General features: G+C 37.6%; 1 protein-coding gene across 2 annotated transcripts in view; it reads right to left on the bottom strand.

Moving 5' to 3' along the window:
- The window catches only part of Exog (exo/endonuclease G), a 28,255-nt gene extending 14,218 nt beyond the window's left edge, over positions 1–14,037 (bottom strand). The window contains exons 1-6 of one of the 2 annotated variants that reach the window (XM_026401626.2): positions 13,858–14,037; positions 13,702–13,734; positions 12,268–12,417; positions 8,286–8,425; positions 6,428–6,504; positions 4,373–4,487 (exon numbers count right to left, since the gene is read on the bottom strand). In XM_026401626.2, the coding sequence (XP_026257411.2) occupies positions 4,373–4,487; positions 6,428–6,504; positions 8,286–8,425; positions 12,268–12,417; positions 13,702–13,734; positions 13,858–14,020 (678 nt within the window). In that variant the 5' untranslated portion in view covers positions 14,021–14,037. The remainder of the gene's footprint in view (positions 1–4,372; positions 4,488–6,427; positions 6,505–8,285; positions 8,426–12,267; positions 12,418–13,701; positions 13,735–13,857) is intronic. The other variant, XM_026401627.2, reaches the window with a different exon arrangement.
- Between the last annotated feature and the right edge of the window lie 1,176 nt (positions 14,038–15,213).

Below are 15,213 nucleotides of genomic sequence, written 5' to 3'. Positions count from 1 at the left end.
AAGTGCTCCTGGGTTCAATCCCCAGGACCAAAAAAAAAAAAAAAAAAAAAAGGGAGAGAGAAGAAAAATTAATAAAAGTTGTTGAGTCATGGGAAGGGGCTGTGGCTCAGCAATAGAGCACTTGCCTAGCATGTGAGAGGCCCTGGGTTCGATCCTCAGCATCACATAAAAATAAATAAAGATATTGTGTCCAACTATAACTAAAAAATAAACACTAAAAAAAAATTTTGTTGAGTCAAAGAAATTAAGAGTAAGAGATGACTCCAGTTGCAAAATGCAGGAAAGAATGGAGAAACTAATCAAGAATACAGTTTAGAGGGGGGCTAGGGTTGTGGCTGAGCAGTAGAGCGCTTACCTAGTATGTGCGAGGCCTGGGTTTGATCCTTAGCACCACATGAAATAAATAAATAAAATAAAGATATTGTGTTCAACTACAACTAAAAAATAAATATTAAAAAAAAGAATACAGTTTAGAGATGCCATTTAGCTTCTGCATGCAATTCTGTACACCTTTCCCCCACACATTTGTTGAACTAAAGATCTGCCAGTGTAAACATGGATAAGTCCTATAAATTAACAGAGACATGGAAAACTAATGATACTGGCTCAAAGGCCAAAAATCTGAAAGAAATGAAAGACTTAAGACCAGAAAGGCTTTAAAATAAAAACAAAAAAATAAGAGTATTACTCAAAGCATACTTTTCAGGAAGCTAATCCTGACTAACATCACACATGTGAGCACTATGATGCCAAATAAGACTGAGGAAAGCTGACAGGTCTCTTCTGAAACTCTTCAAGGCTACTTGAACATGCTTGAATACCATTCACTGATAAACTATTCAAGAGAACCAAGTTGTCTATTTGATGGTTTCAATAAGTTAAGATTATTTAATAGTTTTTGGTGTAATAAGAATTCTAATACAAAAAAAATGTATTTTTTAAATTCTGAACTAAGATTTAAAATTTGCAAGAACAGCACAATGAACTCCTTTCTTCCCTCAGATTCACCAAGTTTTACTATTTTTGTTTGATTTGCTTTATCACTCTCATTTTCCCTAAATTTTTGAAAATAAGTCACAGACACTCCCTTGGGCCCCTAACACTTCAGGATACACTTCCTAAGAACAAAGACAAAACAATTACCAAAATAAAAAAATACAACTATTTAACCTATAGACCTCAAATGTAGACAATTCTCCCAATAATGTCCTTTTCAGCAACTTCTGTTTTTCTAGTCTAAGATTACACTATGTGTTTTGTTTTCATGACTCTTTAGTCTCCATTAGTGGGGAAGAGTTGGTTTCTAAGGCTTTGCTTTTTATGACACTATCCTCTCTAGTGAAGTACAAGACTGGTGTTTTAAACTGGGTGGTGGTGCATGCTTATAATCCCAGTGACTTGGGAGGCTAAGGCAAGAGAACTGCAAGTTTGAGGCCAGCCTTGATGTGGGGATGTAGCTCAGTGGTATAGTAACCCGGTGCCTCAAAAAAAAAAAAAAAAAGATGACAGCTGTCTTACAGAATGTCTGACAACTGGGGTTTGACTAATATTTCTACACAATGGGATTCAAAGTTATGCTTCTCAGTGCATCAAACCAGAAAGTACAGCATACCAGCAAATCCCATTCATTATTGGCAATATTAACTTTAATCACTTGGTTAAGGAGGTGACTGTGATTTTTATAACTCTTTTCATTCCTGAAAATTTATTCATTGACATTCTTCAGTTAGCAGAAACTTTTTTTTTGGTACCAGGGATTGAAGTGGTACCTAACCACTGAGCAACATCCCTAGCCCTTTTATATATATATTTTTTTTTAGAGACAAGGTTTCACCGAGTTGCTTAGGGCCTCGCTAAGTTGCTGCGGCTGGGTATGAATTCAGAATCCTCCTGCCTCAGTCTCCTGAGCTGCTGGAATCATAGGCATGCACCACAGCACTAAACAAAAACTTTTCTTTATATCCCATGTATTTATTTACTCATTAAAATTATGGATTCTTGTTTAATTCAACAAGTTTATAATCCATTTGCATTTTTATATTAAAATATTCCCAGATACGGTGACTGAGAATTGTTTCAAGCAGACCTCTAAGTCCTTCTGACATGTCCCCACCACATGCCTGAGTAGTCCCTTGCTCCCTGGCACAAGATGTTCCATTTTGAACCTTCCCTGTACCAGCCCTGGAATCAGCCATTTCTCTACAGGGTTGGGTCCTTGTAGAAAGAGATGACTTTTTAGAAACCAAGGTTTGTCACAAGATACACTCATTGCTAATAGCATATCATTGCTTCTAGGCCCTCTCAACAGGAAGAATTAGGAGATATATATATGTTATATTTTTAAAAACTGTATCTAGTATAAGAAAAACAAATCATCTTCCACTGCAGCATTTAAGCAACACAGTTAACAGAAATGTCCATAAACAAACTGTGAAGTACTCTTAATTATTGGTTAATATTTCCTTTGAAACCTTGGGTAAACTGTTCTACTGCACAGTAAGCTAGTCAAATAAATCTTTCAATTTTATGAATACACAACATTCATAAAATTGTAACTTGATCATTTCAGGTTTACAAGTCAAAATTAAAAGAACCTTTTTTTCTGGTGATAAGAGTACAAAGAAGATTTAACAAAGCCCCAAATAGTTAGTATTTGACAAGAGAATAAAGAGAGTTTTATGCCATTTTGAGAAATTAATCAGAGAAGAAAAGTTTAAAATAATTAATTTTGAAACACTAATTCATTTGCCATGCCTCACTCCGATAAGAATTACTGGGATTCTCTGACGGTGTGACAGTCATTGGAAACAACTTTTCTACCATTTTCAGCCAACAAACAGATGTAGTTGAACCAGTAACTTCAAGTGAGAAAAAGGAAGAGGGCTATTCATAAAGACCTATGTGAATGTGCTGGATGTAGTCACTGGGTATTTGGTCCACACTGGCTGATCAAAAGCAGGCCAAGCAGGACGGAAAATACTCCACAGTTTCTATGTTTGTTTTCCTAAATCTGTTCCTCAAGTTATGCAATCTTGTCACAGATTTTCTTGAGTAATCATTGAACCTAACCACCTTTATTAAAGACCTACTTTATTCCCAGAACTGAGCAGGTGTTCCCTCAAAGAACATCTCTCTGACTTCACCAGCAAGATCAGCAATCCCTCTTTTTACTTACTCTAGCATCTCCTCCTCATTCCCTGCCTTAACAGACCCCAAAGTAATAGTGTATCACTTCAGCCCTGCTCTTGACAGAACCCTCTCCATGATGAAATTCAGAGTTACACGTTTTTTGGTAAAAACACTGGCTCTTCATGTGCTACTCTGTAAACTGCCTAAGAATTCCCCAGCGACATCAGAAGCTCTTACATCACTAAGAATACTCTCTCACACCTTTTATATGTCTTTCCTTCAGTCTACAAAGGTGTTCAAATAACTTGCATATGTTAAAAAAAATTATCAAAAATCCAAGCTTCTAAAAGAAAAACTCTTCCCCATTTTTTCAATTCATTGCAGTCTGGTTGTTATCTTGGACTCTTCCTTCTTCCTCACCCAAAAGAGTTAATGATGGTTACTCTCCCTGGATTCCTCTACTCTTCCCCACTCCAACCACCTGCACTCAGCTCCCTCTCTCTTCTCACGTGGACTACCACAGCAGTGAACTAACTTATCTTCTGGCCTCTGAGTCTACACTAATGCCCCCTTTCCTATACCTCTGTGTTCATTGCCACGGGAACACTCTTAGTAAGACTCAAAACAAATCACATTTGACCACACATAAAACAAATCCTTGGTTTTATAGTACCTAAAAATTAAAACCCAAGTCTTCATCACAGAATACAAAGTCATCTATCAGTTGGCTCCTGACTTACCTGTTGCAAAAATTCCCATTGCCCTTGAGTCATCCGTACATTTTGGTACATAAGCTCTAGTCTCTATGAATGACATGTACAGCCTTAAAACCAAGCTACCAAATGCCCTATGCTCACACTGCACCACCTTATGGAATTCCCATGATTTCCTCCTGACTCAGTTTACTCTTTACCTACCTGTCAAGCTCTAGTTCAGGTATCTCCCCTGTTAAGCCTTTGAGACTCACATGAATTTGAGGGCTTCTGTGACAGCATTGTATCTATGTATTAATCTCTACTAAGCATATTACACTTTAAAGTGGTTCATTGTTAATGCATTTGTCTCCTACTGTGAGCTCCTTGAAGTCAAAGGTTGTTTTTTATCCTTCACTACCTCCTCCATGCCTATAATCCCAATAGATGTTCAATAAATGCTACTGAATAAATGAAACTAAAAAGTACAACACAAAATAAGATTATAATTTCATACAAATAACAAAAGCCTGAATGTTATAAGTTCCTACCTGGTAACTAACTGTTTTTTTCCCATCACTTCTAGTCTGAGGTAAGGTTAAAGGTCCAGACACCACCCAAACATCTTCAAACCTCTCTGTCAGTTCACGACAGTACATTTCTATTCTGAAAAACAAACCAAAAAAACTGACAAACATGCGGAAAAGCACATCACCACATCAGTTCCTAGGAAAGATAATAAAAATACTGCATTTGTGTCAACTTAAATGCAACCATGGCACAAAATTTTATAAGCATATAGGCAATGGTGTTCTCAAAGTTTTATTGCAAAAAAAAGTTTTTTAAAATCACACATGTAAACTTAACTATCTACATTCTTCCCTGTATACACTTAGCACACATTTTAGAATTGAAATTTTGTCAGGGCTTAGAGTGTCACACTCAGTGGTAGAGCTAACATGCACGAGGCCATTTATTAGATCCCCCAGCATGGCATACACACAAAAAATCTATGCCATAGTTTTCAAAAAAATATTTAACCATTCCTATTGCAGGACAATTTGGTTTATCTTAACATGTCTAATTAATGCAATACTGTATTAAATCCTTAGCATAAATGTCAAGGGCTAGAATAACTGAATAAATATTTTAATGAGGGCTGGGGCTGGGGCCCAGTGGTAGAGCTCTCGTCTAGTGCTTGCGAGGCCCTGGGTTCGATCCTCAGCACCACATAAAAATAAATAAATAAAATAAAGGTACTGTGTCTGACTACAACTACAAAAATTAATATTAAAAAATATTTTAATGGCCTGATTATATGAAAAACTGAAAAACTGTTTTTTAATGAAATTCTACGAATTCACTCTAAGTTCCAAAATATGACACAGTAGTTTCAAAACAACAAAAAAAATTATTCATTTCAAACTTACCAGATAAAAATGGTAAATGTTAGTTTTAATCTGCACTTACACTATAGTTGGAAGAGATCTCTAAATGAGATAACAGTACTTGTCATCATTCCTGTTTATCTAAAATGTAAAATTAAATTGTTTTTATAGCATATATGTCCAATTATAAGTTAAAGTTTTCCTCCTAAAAATTTATCCACTGGGAAAAGAAAATGTTAAATGTTCTCACAAGTATGTAATCAGCAAATCCAGAACATAGGAAGGAAATATAGGACAAACATCCTAGATCTTCAACAAAGAATTTATGAGAAAAAAGGGAAACCTACAGATTATAAGGAACTGAAGACATACATATATCAACCAAATCTAGGTACAGATCTTATTATAATCCTGATTAAACTAGCCAACAAAAATAAAATAAAAGACAATTAGGGAAAGTTGAACCTGGTAATAAAGAACTGCTGTTATGTATTTTAGGGGCAAATTTAGGGTATTTTAAAAGTATTCTTATCTTCTAAAAATATACATTGAAATACCTGCAAATAAAACAATATATCTGCAATCTGAATGGGGAGAAGTATGGTCATGCAGATGAAATGCATGTGGCCACGACTGGTAACTGTTGGAGTCTTCTTTTAGTGTGGTGTGCTCTTAATTCTTTTAAATCATAAAATACTATATGAGGAAAACACAATAGCCTGAAACCACCTTCATCAAAGCCAGTTTTAATGCTTAAAGAGACCATCTGAGAGAACTTAATGTCAGAAAAATGCAGACGGTCCAAAGAATTTTATATTTAAGTTTCATCAAAAACTGCTTAATGGTTATGTTGAGCAGTACCAACCTTTTTCTTTAAAAAACAGAAGCACTGGTATACAAGAAAAGAAAAAGAAAAAGTGCCCTCTTTGGACACACTAAAAAAAAAAAAAACAAGAGATGTTACTGCCTCAGTTATTGACAGAAATATCATTAAGTTTCTTTCAAAATTTGACTTTTAAACAGTGGCAAATAAAAAGGTAGGCTAAGTTTTGAAGTATATTTATCCACAGAAGGCTCTACACACAAAATATAGAAAATGGTCCAAGTCTCTAACTTTGGTGGGGTTACTTCTGAAAAACAAAGACAGACAGTACTATACATTCTCCTGTTACACCATTCATCTTCCACAGAATGTATTTTATAAACTTTCCACCTCACCTGTTCCAATATCCAGAATTATTATCAAAATTCTGAGGCACAATATTAGAAAGGTAAAAGGTTTCAGCCATGGCTTTCTGTGAAAAGAAATTAAAACAGTAACTTACACTGAAATATTTTACAAATCAGACATAGAAAAACCAGTTCTTATTAATCATTAGCTCTAGGGAATTAGTGACTACAGTTCTTGTTTAGATAAAGGAATGCCATAGGTATTTGAGGACAGAAAACTCTACTCAAAATAAGCACTATAACAAATAAGTAGTTAAGTGTGCTTAGCTTTGCTTATCATTTACAAAATCAAAACTTATTACGTAAACTCCAAGAACTAAAAGTTTCCAATATAAAGCTTAAAAGTGTTAATTCTGGTTTTAAGCATGTGGCTGAGAATTTCTCAAAAATGGTCAACTTTGAGGAATTTAAAAAGTATAGCACAGTTCAAAAGTGGCAGAGAAAAATTCCCTTTGTTCCTGGCCACAATAGGTTTACTCACTTCACACCTCTCACTCACATACACAAGGCTCTCTCTCACTGTATTCCTTTTCAAATATCTATACTGTCAATGTCATAATTACCATCTTTTCTTCAAGCAGAGGCTCTCAACCTTAGATGCACAATGGAATAAACCAGGGAGCTTAAAAAACATTGATGCCTACATCCAACATCCAAGATTTCTGATTTAGCAAGTCTAGGGATTTTTGAAACCACTATTGTAGATAGTAATCATCAACAATTCATATAATAAAATGCCAGTGTCATGAAAGATACTTCTCCCTTTCTGCAAGGGGTGGGAGCCAGGAAACTATTCAAAATTAAAGGGGACTTGAGAAATTGGACAACAGCCAGGCGCAGTGATGCACAACTGTAATCTCAGCAGCTCAAAAGGCTGAGGCAGGAAGATCGCGAGTTTAAAGCCAGCCTCAGCAGAAGTGAGGTACTAAGCAACTCAATGAGACCCTGTGTCTAAATAAAATATACAAAATAGGGCTGGGGGATGTGGCTCAGTGGTTGAGTACTCCTGAGTTCAATCCCTGGTCCCAGCCCCTCCCAAAAAAAAGAAATAGGAAAACAGAATGTAATGTATGATTCATGATTAGATACTGGATCCCCCAAAAAACTATTATAGACATAATTGGGAGCATTCAGGAAACTTGACCATCAATTGTTTTTTAAATAAGACTCTACAAATATACAGAAATTCATTTGTACACACTTTTTGGTGTGATACTCTGGCCATAATATATTCTCCTTCTTAGATGACTCATGGCCCTGAACAATCTATTTAGAAAGAAATTGCAATTTTCTTTTGATGGCTTTAAAACATCTCAGATACATAAAAAGCCTGGCTACTAGATAAACACATACATTACACACATACACATGCACACACACATACATACTTATATCCATATAAAGTCCATGTACCAAAGTGTGATTGTAGTACTATCTTTTCAACTTTTCAAAATAAAAATGAGTGAGTTGGGAGCTAGAAGTGTAGCTCAGGGGTAAAGCACTTGCCTAGCATAGTTGAAGTCCTGGATTTGGATTTCCTAGACACCCCCACACACACATGCATGTGGCACACACACAAGGATGAGTGAGAAGCTTTAGTCTCCAGTAGTTTTTCAGTTTCTTTTTATGTGGCATTTAGTTTTCCTCATTCACCCTGCTTAAAAATGTCTTGGCATATGATTTAAAAGAGAGAGAGAGAGAGAGAGAGAGAGAGAGAAGAAAAATAAGAAACAGAGAATGGAAGTTCTCAAATTTTAAGATTGTGGCCTCTAGACTTTTAACCTCTAAGTCCCGTGGTACACATAACATCAGCCCCATATCCCTATCCTGCCCCAAATATGCCTACACTAGAAAATTTGTTATTTCCTGCTGGAGCCATGTGTCCTCGTGACCAGCCGCTTCCAACATAGTCCTCATTGAAGGCACTGAAGGCTGGAGGGATGTTGGGATCGGGCTTGAATTTACAATGTTTTCTGTCGGCATCACCTAAGAAAAACACACAAAATGGTTAAGTTGTCAGTGGACAAATATCCCTCGAAGTTCTCTAAACACAGCAAGCTGGCTGCTGCTGGCTGGCATCTCTTCAAGCAGCTAGTACTGGAGACTGCATGCACTTCTCGAGTTCCTGGGATAGTTCAGATACTTCATCTGAATTTAGAAAGGACTGACCTGGGAAAGAATCCTTTCATACAGGGTAGCTCTCTCATGATTTTGATTCTAGCCTTCCCAGTTCAAGGAAGACGATCCTGGATAGTATTTAAGTAAAACAATGATCAATCAAATAACTCAAATACATAAAAAGCTTGGCTACTAGATAAACTCCTGTTTAAAAGAAAAGAAAACAAAAAAACCATGTGTTTTATACAATCATAATTTGACAAGTTTATTTGTACTGAAATAATGGATAAATATAGAAACAAAACAATTTGTTCTGGGCAGGCACAGCACGGAGGAGGGGGTGTCTCTGACATATTGCTCATTGCCTCTTAAAGCCATGACAACACAAATGTTTAAGTTATGAGCTCCACTCAGGAATTTCTAAAACACAACATTTTAGCATCACAAAGGAAAAAAGAAATTTCACTTTTGCTTATTTTCTGAAGCCTCCAAAATGGTTTGCCACAGAGGATATGAGCAGATTCTAATATTATATTTTCCACTGTCATCAGCTCAGAACTTGTTGAACTACAAGAACGATAAGGGCTACAGAATATACTCAATTGTTACTCAAACAAGTGTAAGATGAAGATCAATGAAGTCACTGATTACAGTGTCATTTTTTTGATCCAAGAAAATTTTAGGGGGCTGAGGTTGTGGCTCAGCGGTAAAGTGCTCGCCTAGCATGAGCAGGACCCGGGTTAGATTCTCAGCACCACATAAAAAAAAAAGGCATTGTATTTCTGTCTACACCTATAAATAAATAAATAAATATTTTTAAAAAATTTTAAAAATGGGGCTGGGGATGTGGCTCAAGCGGTAGCGCGCTCGCCTGGCGTGCATGCGGCCCGGGTTCGATCCTCAGCACCACATACAAAGATGTTGTGCCCGCCGAGAACTAAGAAAAAATAAATATTAAAATTCTCTCTCACTCTCTCTTTAAAAAAAAAAAAAATTTTAAAATGATCAGATCCCAAGGTTCATAGAAAAGTACCTAATACCCAGCTTTCTGGAATCACTTCATAAAGAAAAAAAAATAACTGATAATACAGAATTATCATAAATAAACTTCTAAGTGTCAGTAACTTTGGAATTGCCTTCTTTCATGCCAACTTATCTTTGCCTGGCCCTCACTGCCCTTAAATCTCATTTGTGGAAATTTCCAAAGATGCAATAAGATGATCCCTTCCTTGAGGGAAGAGGTAAATTTACTCCTATCAGGCATCCAGCAGCATTACCAGTAGTGACCATATTAAACCAAGTTCAGGAATTAAGGTTCTCTCCTCTGCACAGGTTTGGGATACCAGTCTGCAGATGGGACAGTTTGTAGCCTCTGCCTCTCTGAAACAAGCTTCCCATTTGATGCCTCTGCTAATGTCAAGACAACTTTCCATATAGTACCCTACAGCATATAGGCAGGTTAGTTCTGATTTACTCTTCTCCAAGAGTATAGCCCTTTGGAGTTCCAGGTTAATGGGGGAGAAATGTATCCTATAAGACAACTTACCCTGGGTGAGCCCTAGTCTTTCCTTTAATCCTTCTCACCCTATAAGGCTGTGAAATCCAAGGCAAATTTGCAGGGACTGACCTTGTCTCTCTGTCTTTGCCCCAGATTTTGCCAGGCAATTCTCCAACATCCTGTTGGCTCTTCATTTTCTAAAAGTGATTTTTAAAAATTCTTTTATATACTGCTAATAACATTATAATTTTCAGAAAGAGAGTTAGCCTTAATAACTTAGTCTGTCAATACTGAAAACAGAAGACTCTTTACACCAAAGACAAGTAAAATCCAGGTGTACTGCTTTTTTTTCAAATATTAATTGGTTCTATTTTACTACTTTGAAACTCAAGGATTTACAATATAAAATGCACTGCTTTTCTGATATGCTTCTGAAAATGATAATTAATAGGAAAAAAATTAGTAAAGTTGAAATTCCTTCTACATTGGGAACATTTTTGCTATAAAAATTTATTATAAAATCAAGCGGGCTTCTCTTGACATAAATTTATAATCGACTTTCAGTTTCTGTGATAAGGTTTTCAACTATATCAGCTTCCCTCTAGCAGCAAGTACATTCCAAGCCTCCTGCCATGCTGCAGGCTGTATACCCTAGAAAAGTACACATTCTTTTTAATATTAGCATTTTAATATTCAGATATAGCACAGATTTTAAAGCAAAATAAAAGTAACATATGTTCTACATAGCAAATTCAAATGCAAATAACGAAATAGGAACAAAACAACTGTAATGAAAGGAATACCCTTAATACGTAACAGAAATACTAAAAAAAAAAAAAAAAAGCTATCCAAACTGAAAATAGAGAACAATTTACAGAAAAGAACAATTCACAAAAATGTTATCCTTCCCTGATAATCAATTAAGCACAACTATAATCATTATTAAACTGATAAAAGTTTAAAAATGCTCATACAGATATGGATGGGGAGGAAGGACAAACAGTAATGGTGGGAGAGTAAACTGGAAGGATCTACCTTGAAACAAATTTGATACTCATCGTCAAATTCTGATAATCTTGGTAGAATGAGAGACATTATTACCTTATATACATGTATGATTACACTATTGGAAGGACTCTGCACCATGTACAACCAAAGGAATGAGAACTTGTGCTCCATTTGTGTACAATATGTCAAAATGCATTCTACAGACATATATAACTAATTAGAACAAATTAAAAAAAAAAAGATTTGATAAATCTTTTTTTGGGGTACCAGCGATTGAACTCAGATGCACTTAACCACTAAGCCACATCCCTGAGTTGCTCAGGGCCTTGCTGCATTGGAGGCTGGCTCTAAACTCATAATCCTCCTGCCTCAGCTACCCAAACTGCAAGGTCTCATAATCTTAATTAAAGAAATCTTGTAAAGACACACAATCAGACCTGCCTACCTCTCCAGTCTCACTTAACATCACATTCTCCCTTCTGGCCTTCTTTTAGTTTCCTAAAGGAACAAACTCACCTCTACACTGAGGCCTTCACAGATAAAAAAAAAATGTGCTTCTTTGCACCAAGAATGTTCTTTTCCACATTCCATGGCCAACCAATCCCTATTGTCTAGGTGACATCCGTCTACCCTTTAGTCTACTATCAGAGAAGTCTCACTAATCAAAATTATGTTCTCTAATTATAATCTCTCATCATACTCTTTACTGTTCCTTAATTATGCTACCTTAACTTGTAATCACTTCCTTCAGAGAAGTTACCAATTATAATTACATATTCACGATAATTTAATAGGTCAATCTATTCCCCCAACTGAAAGTTTCATAGGGACAGAGACCATCTACTCTGGTCACTGCTATATCCCCAAGAGTTAACACAGTGCCCAACACACAGTAGGCACTTGAGGTTAAGAAAAAAAAAAAAAAAATGAAGGATGCTCCTTACAGCAACAACAAGACAGAGCACCCCATCTCAAGTGTCACGATTTGAATTCTGTCAGCCTCTGAAACAATTGGGAAGGATCTGGGGGCTCCCTGGCTGCCAAGCAGGGTCCACTTAATTAGTAAGCCATATAAGTATCATTTCCTACATGTGCTGTGAGGTTAAAAAAAAAAAAAAAGGTTGAGAATATTGAATAACTTTGTTAAAAATTTAGAAACATCTTTCCCTGATACCTTTACTTCAATTTCTTTTCAACCACTTACCCATTATCTTATTTCTGGATATATGTTCGAGAACCCATCTAGGCACCCGCTTTGTCTGATCATAAGACAAGGCATGATTAGTATAACACCTAGTCTCTGTTCCAGTTAGAGGAAATCCAAATTGTTCCAATACAGCCTTTTCTGCAGATTCTAAAAATTATAAAGGACAGAGAAGGAGAGAGAGGACAAAAACAGCAAATAATTAGTGACTCTAATTAAGAACAAAAGATTATAAGAACAGGTGTGACATTTACAAAGAATTAGCTCAGAATTCTACTCAACCATCCTTTGTTCACCATATGTCTAGCGTGGTACTTGGTACAGAACTGACATTCAAGAAGTATGGATGGAAGAGGTACTTAGTATCTCTTCTACCCAGTCATCATTTAGGGCAAATAGTTGCAATCAGTTTGTTTCTGCTTTATTTGCAATGTCCTTTGCAGTATATTCTGTCAATGGCAACAGAAAACCCCTATTAAAAGTTCTGTATAATATTTTTTAAATATATGTTTCAGGTGATCAACCAAATGGTAACATGAGTTATTACATTCTGTAGGTCCTATTTTCACTCCATGTCATGGTAATGAATCATTCCCGTGATTGAAGGGGAAAGAGCCTGCCTCTTTATTTTTAAAACTGAGCATGGAGTTTAAGAGTGAATGTGGATTAAGTGTGGAGACAAAAATCACAGTCTTAGCTTAAGTTTTTTAAAAGACTATCATTCAGGAGCTGGGGATATAGCTCAGTTGGTAGAGTGCTTGCCTTGCATGCACAAGACCCTAGGTTCCATCCCCAGCAACACACACACACACACACACACACACACACACACACTATCATTCACTGACAGTCTCCTACTAAGGACAGAGATGTGCCTTGTAGCAAGACAATAAAATGGGGTACTGTTTTTTCCTAGGGAAAGAAACCAAGCACACTCTTTAGTGGCGAATCTTTCGGATGACTTCTTCAGTCTTCAACCACCAGATCAGTTCTCTTGCTCAAAAGGAGCAAGTCAGGGATAGGGATATGGCTCAGTGGTAGAGCCCTTGCCTAGCATGTGGGACTGGGGGCATACGTTCAACCTCAACACTCAAAAAAAAAAAAAAAAAAAAAAAGGAAGTAACAAATTAAATTAAATTAGCATGTCTGAGAAAGTGCAAGAAACAAGACTTTGGTCATTTTTTGGCAATAGATAAGGCACCTGGTAATTTGAGGAAAGGCTAGCGTATTAATTCATTGGAATAGTGAAAATAAGGGTGGTTAGCTAATCTGCCAAAACTATGAGTTCATCTCCTTTTCCATCCATACTTCTTGAATGCCAATTCTGTACCGTGCTAGGCATATGGTGAACAAAAAAAAAGACAGTCTCAATGCTGATGGGGCTAACGATCTAGTGAAGGACACAGGCATTAAAAAAAAAAAAAAAATACATACCCTGGTGAATTCTTCGGGGACGAAGGGAAAGATCTGCAGAGAAAATTAAGGTCGGGAAAGGGGGCAGGGAGTCCGACCGCGCCAAGGCTGCGCGGGGCGCGTAGGGTTTCGAGCTGCCACCTGGACCGGGCCCGGAGGGCGGGTCCACAGACTTACCGTCCGGCTCCCTCGCTGCCAACGCTGCCCCAGCGCCCCGGCTCCGAAAAAACTGCAGGGCCGTCAGCCCTGCTCCTGCCGCGCCCACTACAGCCCCGGCCAGGAAACCACTCAGAAATCGCCGGGAGCCTCTAAGTCTGGAAGCAAAACTCTTCGCAGCCATCTCTCCCGTGCTTCCAATCTTTTTGCCACTGCGCATGTGCACTGTGGGTCCGAAGCCCGACGACCAATCGTAGCCGCAGGATCGAGACGCATGCGCGATCCGCAGTGCTGTGTTTCGAGCTTCCCAGAGATGCTAGATCCAGAGCGCAGTCACGCCCTCGCAGCTTAAGTCCTCGCGCGCCCCCTGGTGACAAACCTGAAGGACCAGGAGCTACCCCCATCTATATCTGGCCGACCCACCTGGTAGTGTGGTAGAGTATGACGTCTTGAAGGTGGTGGAGGTGGTGTTACCGGAGATTGAACCCAGGGCCTCGTGCAAGGCAAGCGGCCTACCACGGACCCACATCCCACGTCTTAAGGTCTTAATAGTGTGCATACACAGTCCGAATACCATTACTTTCATTGACTAGGTGAATAAACACTTGCACATGGTCCACCTCAGATACCCAGAATTGAGACTTAAATTCGAAATCTGGTTCCAAAATCTATGCCACACTGGCTTCTTTATGACACCTGGCTTCAAAGTCATATGGTTTCGAAATTATAACTTCTAAAAATAGCTTTGTACATCCTATAGAGTTTCTTGGCGAGCCAGTTCTACGTGGTGGCTCAAGACCTTGGACCAGAGTGCAAAAGTTTGGAACCCCCTCAATTGCTTTCCACCTTGGGTTTGTTGCTTCACCTTTTTAGGCTTCTGTTTCCTTTTTTTAAGCCAGAGTACTACAACTACTTAGACCCTGGGGTTCTTGTATGGATTAAAGGAGAGGACACATTAGGGCATTTAGTGAAGTGCCCAGGGCATATCTTTAAGCCCTCTATAAATATTAGTGATTTTTGAGCCACTTTGTCTTGATAGAATTTAAAATTTAGATTGCTGAATGCCTGTTGGCAATATATTATGTGTATGTATACACACAATGTATTTTTTTTCATAAATCCCCACTTTAAAAAAAAACTCACTGCAACACAATCTCCAGCTTTCCATGTGGACTTAGTTCTTTGCATAACTTCATGTTTCCCATTTCTTAGACAACTAGTAGCAATATCTTTCATCTGATCTCAGTGATGATAACTTAACTGTAGTACAGGCTGTTTTTGCCAGTCTCAAACAGGAGGCTGCCCCTCCCTAGCAGTACCTCTTCTGAAGTCATATTATATAATCCTGTGGGTCTCTGGCTCTGATTGTGTAAAAGT

The sequence above is a fragment of the Urocitellus parryii genome, chromosome 3 (assembly GCF_045843805.1).
Source record: "Urocitellus parryii isolate mUroPar1 chromosome 3, mUroPar1.hap1, whole genome shotgun sequence".
In the NCBI taxonomy this organism is placed as follows: Eukaryota; Metazoa; Chordata; class Mammalia; order Rodentia; family Sciuridae; genus Urocitellus; species Urocitellus parryii.
The sequence above is the reverse complement of the archived record's forward strand: the minus strand, read 5'-3'. Positions and strand labels throughout refer to the sequence as shown.